The sequence below is a fragment of the Tenrec ecaudatus genome, chromosome 10, assembly GCF_050624435.1.
Source record: "Tenrec ecaudatus isolate mTenEca1 chromosome 10, mTenEca1.hap1, whole genome shotgun sequence".
Taxonomy (NCBI): Eukaryota; Metazoa; Chordata; class Mammalia; order Afrosoricida; family Tenrecidae; genus Tenrec; species Tenrec ecaudatus.
In genome coordinates, this window is record NC_134539.1 from 137,177,836 (window position 1) to 137,186,735 (window position 8,900).

An 8,900-nucleotide genomic window follows, 5' to 3' on the forward strand; every position below is an offset into this window, starting at 1 on the left:
GTGTGGAGACCCCTGCCAGCACTAAGATGCTTACACGCTAACTGATTTGGCTTTCCTTCCGCAGTCGGCGTCATTGCGTGTGTTTTGTGAGATGGAGGAGGACTTTGTGGATTGGTGTCGGACATATGGGTTAATGTTAGACTTATGGGTTTGGACAGCACTGGCTTTGGGTGCTTTCTGAATGCACTTGCCCTTTATATAAAACTCTCTCCTATATACATATGACTTTCTGTGGATTTGTTTCTCTAATGTATCCAGACTAACACACGGGGTATACTCACAGCTCTGTGGGGTCCACATGGCACTCGGCTTAGGTCTTGGGAGGGGGCGAGGGTCAGGCAAGTGAACAAGAGAAGGATTTGGGCTGATCATGTCAGATGGAGGAGGCAGAACATGCGGGGAGGCTCCACCCTGCTGTCTGTGAAGGAGCCAGTGTGGTGGTGGTGGGGTTGTGGCCTGCTGTGACCAGCTTAGTCCCCATGTGCTCCCAGGAGACAGAGGGGGGGGTGCTTTGGGGCCAGGACCCTGCTGTGGAGCCACTCTGAGAGGCTGCCCTTGCTGCCTCGGGCCCATCCCTAGTGCCCTCTGGCCACCTCTAACCTTCTGTCCGGCCTACAGAGGCTGGTGCTGAGGAGGTACTGGGTGGCTGAGGTGGAGGACCAGATCAGGAGGTGGAACCAGAGAGGCAGATGGGGAGCAGGGGCTGAGACTGGGCTGGGACAGGTTGCGAGAACTGGGCCTGAGGGCCCCACAGGGCCCACGCCGGGGCTCGGTCTCACCGGTTTCGGGGAGCCGGCTGGGCAGTGGAGAGACGCTGGCATCAGGGAGGGGCTGGCGGCTCCCTGGGAGGCACTGAGGAAGGCTCACCTGGTTGGGAGGGGCCGCTCAAAGGCGCCTGGAGAGGCGGCCCCTCCCTCTCCCCACACAGACTTCAGCTGAATGACAGAGTAACCCCTACAGAAACGCCGCCCCAAAGGGGCGCACACACTCTCACACAATACCCAGGCGTCTGCACTGAGGTACACATCCAGAGGGCCTGCTTCCCTGTGTGTTTGCATTGGCTACACACACACACACACACACACACACACACACACACACACACACTCAGACCCACACCTAGCCGTCCAGATTCCAAAGTTTGTGCTCACACCAGGCACACGCTCCAGCACATCCCTGCACCCCACCCTCTGCGGGGCCAACTTGGGCGGTGGCCCCTCCCAGAAACGGGGGAGGGCCTCCCAGAAGCTGACAACACAGCAGCTTGAAAGGGGCAGGGTGGGGCAGCGCCTCCCCAGCTGCTGGGAGACGCTCTGCTCCCAAACCTTGCTCTGTCCCTGGCCTACCAGCCTCTGGGAACCCAGAGAGTGTGAGGTCACCTGCACCCCCAGCCTTGACCCAGCCTGACTCAGGGACTCCTAGCCTTCAACCTGCCCAAAGGGCCAAGGCGGGCCTTAGGGTGGGGTTGGGAGTCCTGGACAGAGGTGGGCAGGGCTCAGGCCGACACAGCCAGCCTTCTGGTGGGAGGAGGGATGAGGCTGTAGCCAGTGAGAACTGCCACCTTTCAGGAAGAGGAAGTGCTCCAGGCTTCAGGGATAAATGGCAGGGGTGTACAGCAAGCTGTGGGAGGTGGCGGGTCTGCCAGTGTGACTGGGCCCAGAGGAGCCTCTGGGTCCCTCATCTGTCTCTCAAGTATAGTCAAGCCAAGGAGAAGGGGTGCTGGTCAGTCAGGACCCCACCCTCCTCTGGACTCTGGAAGAGAAGGATCCGACCACAGCCCATTGCTCTCCAAGAGGCCCTGAGTAATTAGACCCTCTCCCCAAGGTTCCTCTGGCCACTGGACTGTGGCAGGAGGGGGGTGGATCTTGGGAACCCAGTGTCAACGCCCTGGAAGGAGATGGCCTTGGCTCACCCCCCATGTCCCCTAGGGAAGCCTGCTGACCAGGGGAAAATACAGCCCAGCCCAGCCCAGCTTAAAATTCTGGATTCACCAGTTCCTTGAACCGGGTCCACACGCCCCCTAGCGGGGGCATCTGATATTATAAGCGGCCTGCTTCCCCTCACCATTCACCCCGAGTGCAGAGGGCCGCAGGAAATGGTGGCCCCCCCACCCGAGAGTCGGTCATCAAGGAAAACGCCGTGGCGAGGGGTTGGGGGTGTTGGGGGCACACACACACGTACGCGCATGCACACACACGTCCACAACTCTGCCTGGAGACTGGACCCACACAGTGCACTTCAGTCACAAACACCTATTTATTGAGCACCCCTGCCTAGTACGCCAGGAACCTCTGGATCCCTGGTCCGGTGCTCTTCCGAGACCCCCGAGGCCCAAGGATGTCTCTGCAATTTGGACTGAGATGCCAACCAGGTGTTAGAACCTTCTCCTCCAAGTGACTCCTGGGTGGGGAGAGGGGGGCCAGCCAGAGGCAGGTGGCCCTACTAGCCCCCCTGCCAGCCTGCAGCACCACCACCCTACTGGAAGCCGATGGGGCCTGGAGGCCGTCCACACGGGAGGAGAGGAGCAGTGGGCTCTGTCCAGTCTAAGGGTTTAATAAATAGTTCCCGCTGCGGCCCAGTCTTGGCAGGGGTTGGGTGGCACCGTTGGACTCAGGCATTCCCATCTCCGAGCAGTGTACTGGTGGCCTGGCCCGCTCAGGCCGGCTCGGGCTCCAGCTCTGGAAAGGAGAAAGAGCGTAGTTGGGATGCGTCTCTAACCACGCCCACAGGTGTTGGGGCGCTGCCTTTGGGAGACTCCCCAGGATGCAGGATCCAGCTCCAGGACCCAAGGAGGGTCCGAGCACTGACTACACAGCAGCCTGAAGAGGGGAGCCCCAGTCCTGGCCAACCCCTGCGCCCTCCACCAGGACCCAGGTCACTCACCAGCCTCAGCCTCGTCACCCTTGGCATCTGGCTCCTGCCACCAGTCAGCATAGATGCCCTCCTCGTAGTCCCCCTCCCCCTCAAACTCGAAGTCAGATGGGGGGGGCTCAGCTTCCATGGGAGTTTCTGCCTCCTCCAGCTCCATCTAGAGGAACCCCCATGGGGGGAGAAACACAAGGAAGATTAGGAGATTGGATAGTTTGCCCAAACCACACCACCCCGCATTGAGGCATGGGCTCCGCCAGCAGAGACCAGATGAGCATGAATAGTGCCCAGCCTTTCGGTATAAACGCCCTGGAGAGAGAATGCTGTTCCGTGTACCGCATACTGCTGCTGTGCTCCCGATTCCCCAGTCCATCTGTCCCCCCAGGATGATGTCCTCCTCCTGCTGTCCTTTCTGCCTGGCCCACCAGACCCAAGCCCGGTGTCCGTCACAGAACAGACAACAAATGACAGTAGTCCCCACGGCCCTCACTCCCTGAGCACCCCTAAGGACTCGGCTCTTCCTGATCCGGCAAAGCCCCACCTCCACAGCAGGGGGAGGGGCACGAAGGACCCACCAGATGAAGAGACGAAGTTCGGAGAGGTACCTGACCTGCCGGGAGGCGCCGAGCCTGGGCACTGCCCCTTGCAGGCTCTGACCCCACATTTGAGGAGACCCTGACTGGCTGACCACCGAGCCGTAGTCCTCCTTCAGCCAGCCCTTCATTCGTTCACCAGCGTTCAGATTTGGGGCTCAGCTTGGGCACAGGTCAGAGGTGTCCTCCCCCCATGGCCCAGTCCTGGAGGACAGCGGCCACGCACCTCGTCATCCGACTGCAGGTACATGTGCGCAAACTCCAGCAGCTCCTGCAGCTCCGCTGTCTGGTTGTGGTAGCGCACGGCTTCCTGGAAGAGCAGAGCATGAGGGTGAGGCCGACCAGCGCAGGATGGGAGGGCGGGAGGGGTGGCCAGGGCCCCTGGAATCTGGGTCCCGTTCCCTATTCCAGCTCAAGGAGCAGGCAACAGGGTTCAGGCCACATGTTAGTCAGATCACTGCAGCTGCTGGGAGTGCTGGGGTGAGGATTTTGAGGCTCAGGGAGCAAGAGTGCCTCACTGCCTGTCATGGACACAGAGTGGGAACGGCGCCACATGGCCAGCCTAGCCTACCACTCCAGGGGGTTGTCTCGGTTGGTCCAGCTAGGGAGCCCCTGGGGAAGAAGTTCAAAAGGCCCGAGGTGGGAGTGATGAGGCGGGGTAGGTAGTGAAGCCCTCCCATGCCCCAGACACCGAGCCAGCAATGCAGTGGATAGAAACCCTCCTTTTACAGATGAGGCCACAGATCGCAAGTGGGCCAGTGCACTAAGAGGGCCGCGCAGCCGGTGGAGCAGAGATCTGAGCCCAGGACTGGCTCCAGCTACAGCCCACGCTCTGTCCTCTTCCTATCCGGCCTTCCAAGGACCGACAGTCTCCCTTCGGCCACTTGCCCGCACTGTCTCGGACCGCGGGCCCACCTCGCGTGGCTCGAAGTCCTGCTCCTGCAGTGCCCAGCGCGCCCGGTGGAAGCGGTAGTACACCAGGTTCTGCTGCATGACACTGTCCTCAGGGTCGAAGAGCATATAGCTGGCGGCGCTGCGGGCAGCCTGACGCACGTCGTTTACTGCAGGCAGGGCGGGGTGGGAGAGGAGTGTCCTTCATATTCAGGGACAAGTCCGCCAACCCCTCCTAACCCACCTCCCAGTCCAGTCCAGAGCTCCTCACCCCACCCAAGCATAAGGCCAATGCACGGATACCGGGACCTGCCTCGTGCCAGGTCCTGTGTAACTTATCTCAAACTCACTATTAGAGGCACGGCAGGCCTCTTGGTGCTGCAGGTTGCGCATTGGGCTAGTCGCTGTTAAGGTTGGAGGTTCAAACCCAACAGCCACTCCCAGGGAGAAGCTGAGTTTGGCTGCTCCCATAAAGATCTACATTCTTGAGAATGACGAGGGCAACGAATGTAGAAGGGTGCTTTACTCAATTGATGTATGTATGGATTGTGATAAGAGTTGTATGAGCCCCAATAAAATGATTTATAAAAAAAGAAAAAGATCTACATTCTTTACAAGGGGCCGTTATGATTTGGAATCAATTCGATGGCCCTTGTTTTCTGGGGGGTAGGGGGCTTATTACAGGCAAGCGCTGGAAATACTGGGAGTACACTTCCAGACCACCACAATCTAGCAAATACTAAAATAAAACACGTCCCACACATTTCACTATTTTTTTTTCTAAAATAAACACAAACTCACTGCCATCGAGCTAATGCCAACGCACAGCGACCTTATGGGAGAAGATAATGCCCCCCTGGGGTTCCTGAGACTATCACTATGTTTTATTATTTATCATTTTGTTGCGGCCTCGTACAGCTCTTACCACAATCCATACACACACCCATTGTGTGAAGCACATTTGTACGTTTGTTGCCCTCATCATTCTCAAAACATTTTCTTTCTACTTGAGCCCTTGGTATCAGCTCCTCATTTTGTTCCCTCCTCCTTCCCCCCTCTCCCTCCCTCATGAACCTTGATCATTTATAAATTATTATTTTTTATGGGACTAACTCTTTACAGGAGTAGAAAGGCCCGTCTTTCTTCCTCGGAGCAGCTGGTGGTTTTGAACTGCTGACCTTGTGGCGAGCAGCCCAATAAGTAACCATTGTGCCACCAGGGCTCCTATGTTTGCTTATAAAAGTCATGCCACACTGGAGGTTGGTCAGTGTCCCATCACAACATTATGAAAAAGTCGGGACTATCGTGAGAATGACCAAAAAACGTGCCACAGAGCCAGGACATGGGCATGTGCTGTTGGGGAAATGGTGTCGACAGCCTTGCTCGAAGCAGGGTCGCCACAAACCTTGAATTTATGAAAATGCCGTGTCGCGATGTGCAATACAAGGTCTGCCTGTGTCATCATCACCCGCCTTGCGGAGAAGAAGCCCGAGGTCCAGAGAGGCTGGGCAGCCTATTCAAGCTCAGACAACTGGAAAGGATGGCCCCGGAAAGCCTGGTCCCTAGCCTCTCTGCCATCTGACCCTCGAAGGGTGTCCCTGGCCCCTTGGTCCTCAGCCCCTCTACTCCAAGTCCAGCCTCGGTCAGAACTGTGGCTTCTCAGACTCCCAGGAACCTTGGAGATGACCCAGCCCAGCCCTCAGTGGACACCAGGCTCTCCCTCCAGTAAGGAGGTCCCCCCCACCGAACACCAGTTTTGGCCTCAATCTGGCTGCTATTTTTTATTAGCCATGTGATTGGGGGCCAGCCCCTTGCCCTCATGAGCACTGATCGAGAGACAAACAGATATGGCCATACCTTCTCATCCTCCCCCAGGGGGCTCTCAGTCCCCACCCAGAAGCCTCTCACCTGCCCAAGGCCCCCAAGGTTCTTTTTTTTTTTTTTTTTGCCCCAAGGTTCTTATCCAGCACTCAGCCTCTCTCCATCCTGAGGGACCCTTCCTGGGAACTCTACAAGCCCCGCCCCCATCTGATCCTCCCCTCCCCCTGTGTAAGCCCACCCGGGAAGCTCACACTTATAGTAGGCGAATTGCAGGTAGTGATACATGGTGGCCACGAACTTTTCCACGAAAAAACCACCCACGTTGGGGGTCAAGTTGGCCTCACAGTCCGCCTTGCACTGCAGGGATTCTGCAAAGAGATCTGGGGGTGGGAGGCAGCAGTGAGGCGCCGGCTCGCTGAACAACTCAACCTGCTGGTGGGGGTGCCTGCAGATACCAGCCCTGTCGCCTGAGGCCCGCTGCCGTGGTCTTGTCCAGGAGAGGGGCTGTGCCCATAAGATGCTACGCTGTCCACAAAGGGCTTGGCACACAGTAAGTGATGCTGCTCCTAGTTCCCGACAGGGGGAACGGGGGAGTTTCAGGCTGGGCCAGAGAAGCCAAGGGTAGGCCTCTCTGAAGGATCCCAGGGCTAAGGAGTCTGCGTCTGGCTGCGTCTACATCTCCACTTAGGCTGGACACACTAAGTGAACAGCCTTCTGCACACCGGCTAGGCTGCTGTCCCCCCACATTGCCTTCTGCCTAAAAGGCCTGCCAGTGTCCCCTTTCCTAGGCCCTTCTGACGCCCCTTAGTGCTGATGTCACCCATTGGGTGCACCTACTATAGCCCTCTGCACCTAGTGACAGGAGGGCTACACCTGCCAGTAGTACACTCACCCCCCCACTAGTATCTGAAGGGGATCTCAGGCCCTCTAGGGCAGTGGTTCTCAACCTTCATAATGTTGCCACCCTTTAATACAGTTTCTCATGTGGTGGTGACGCCCCCCCACCATAAAATTATTTTCTTTGCTACTTTATAACTGTCATTTTTCTACTGTTATGAATCGGTGCCCCCTTTGAAAGGATCGTTCGACCCCCCCAAAGAGGTTGCGACCCACAACCCGCTGCTCTAGGGAATTGCCACCTCCGGAGGGTCCTAAGTCAGGGAGGGGAACAGGGATACCTGCGATGGCTGGGTAGAAATCTTTGAAGTCCACCTGCTCGTGGGCCCCCTCGCAGCCGGCCAGACACCGGGCATAGACCATCAGGTACTCCGCCAAGGCCCGCTCCATGTCTTCGGTGCTGCTGCGGAAGTCCCCGCTGTTGTAGAGTTTCACAGCCCGGAGGAACACGGCCTACGGAGGGGGTAGCAGGGCGGGTCAGGGGGTCCTCCACCCGCCGCCCGCCTCTTCTATAAGAAGGGAGGTGGGAGGGGGGCAGGAAGGGCATGTGGGCCGGCCCCTCTCCCCACCTCGTAGGGCTGGGCCTCCAGGTCGGTGAGCGGCTCCTCTGTGGCGTCCAGCAGCCCCCGGTAATAGTTGAGATATTTGGTGGTCAGCTCGTGCTTCGGATTCCGCTGGAGGAAGGTGTAGGCCGCCGACATCGCCTTCTCCAGCTGGTTAGCCTGGGGGTGGGGGGCGGTGAGGCCAGGCGGCCGCAGGGCGGGGAGCACAGGGGGCGCGCCCAGGGCCCCCCCGCGCCCGCCCGGGGCGCCCACCTTGAAGAGCGCGTAGTGCAGGTACTGGTAGGGCAGGCGGCTCTGGAAGTCGCGCAGCAGCTGTCGCGGCGGGTAGGGCACCTGGAAGGCGGGCAGCGTCCGCTTGCAGCGCCGCAGGCAGGCCGCGCGCTCCAGGACGAGGCCGAAGAGCCGCAGCTCGCGGGCCCACGGCGGGCCGGGCGCGGGGCCGGCGGGCGCGGGGTCGGCGGGCGCGGGGCCGCTGCAGTCGGCGTGGCAGAAGGCCTCGCTGTCCCGCAGCAGCCGGTGCAGTCGCAGCGCCGCCTCCAGGTAGCGCGCGCTCTCGCGCCAGCCCTCGCCCTCGTACTGCTCCAGCGCGTGCCCGTAGGCGGCGGCCAGCGGCATCAGGTCCTCGGGCGGGAAGCCTCGGAAGCTGTACTTCTCGTACTGCGCCCCGGCGCTGCCCAGCAGCAGCCACAGCAGCCCGCACGCCGCCCACCCCATGCCCGCGCCGCGCGCCGCGGGCTCCCGAGCCCAGCACGGCCGGCCGCACGGTGCGCGCAGGCCCGGCGCCCGCTGGGTCTTAGCGCCGCCGCCGGGGGCCGGGCTGCGGGGTGGGGTGGGGTGGGGTGGGGGGTGACGCGTCGTCGCCTCGGTCACGTCCTCCGAGGGGCGCAGAGCTGCCTGCCCCTTCTTCTCCAGAGGGCCCACTGGTGTCCTGGGACCCCTACGTTGGCCCGTTCCTCTCCTGATTCTGGGCGTCTTGCGCCCCCCAGGAGAGAGGGCCAGTGGGTGGGTGGCCCGGGAGAACGTTTCACGCCAGGGATGGTGAGCCCTGAAAACCCCTCCCAGAACGCTACCACGTCCTCTTGCGCAGCCACCGCAAGCTGCGGGTCCAGAAACCGGGTCACCGCTCCCCGCGCGCTCCCCATCTGCAGCCCTCCCGCCTAAGATCACCCCTCAGTGTGCCCAAGGCCCAGGTCAGGGAACAGCGCACCCTCGGTTACCCCTGCCCCCCAATATCACTGTGTCCCCAGCCCCCAGAAGCCTGGCCTGG

General features: G+C 60.2%; 1 protein-coding gene across 2 annotated transcripts; it reads right to left on the bottom strand.

Annotated features, from left to right (window-relative positions):
* Positions 1-2,237: 2,237 nt before the first annotated feature.
* Positions 2,238-8,674, bottom strand: P3H4 (prolyl 3-hydroxylase family member 4 (inactive)). Of its 2 annotated transcripts, none has more exons than XM_075561815.1 (8): positions 7,886-8,674; positions 7,640-7,792; positions 7,352-7,523; positions 6,425-6,553; positions 4,350-4,522; positions 3,688-3,771; positions 2,884-3,028; positions 2,238-2,678 (listed from the first exon to the last, which is right to left on the bottom strand). In XM_075561815.1, exons 1-8 carry the CDS (start codon positions 8,345-8,347, stop codon positions 2,656-2,658), a joined length of 1,341 nt encoding a protein of 446 aa, XP_075417930.1. In that variant the 5' UTR covers positions 8,348-8,674; the 3' UTR covers positions 2,238-2,655. The 2 variants fall into 2 exon arrangements, with proteins under 2 accessions (XP_075417930.1, XP_075417929.1); XM_075561814.1 differs by having other exon boundaries at positions 4,377-4,522; positions 7,886-8,672.
* Positions 8,675-8,900: the final 226 nt, after the last annotated feature.

Coding starts and splice junctions, on each gene's coding strand:
- P3H4 (XM_075561815.1), bottom strand. CDS start 8,347: ATGGGGTGGGCGGCGTGCGGGCTGCTGTGGCTGCTGCTGGGCAGCGCC. Junction 7,793..7,885: donor TGCACTACGCGCTCTTCAAG/GTGGGCGCCCCG, acceptor CCCCACCCCCAG/GCTAACCAGCTGGAGAAGGC. Junction 4,523..6,424: donor GCAATTCGCCTACTATAAGT/GTGAGCTTCCCG, acceptor CCCTGCCTGCAG/TAAACGACGTGCGTCAGGCT.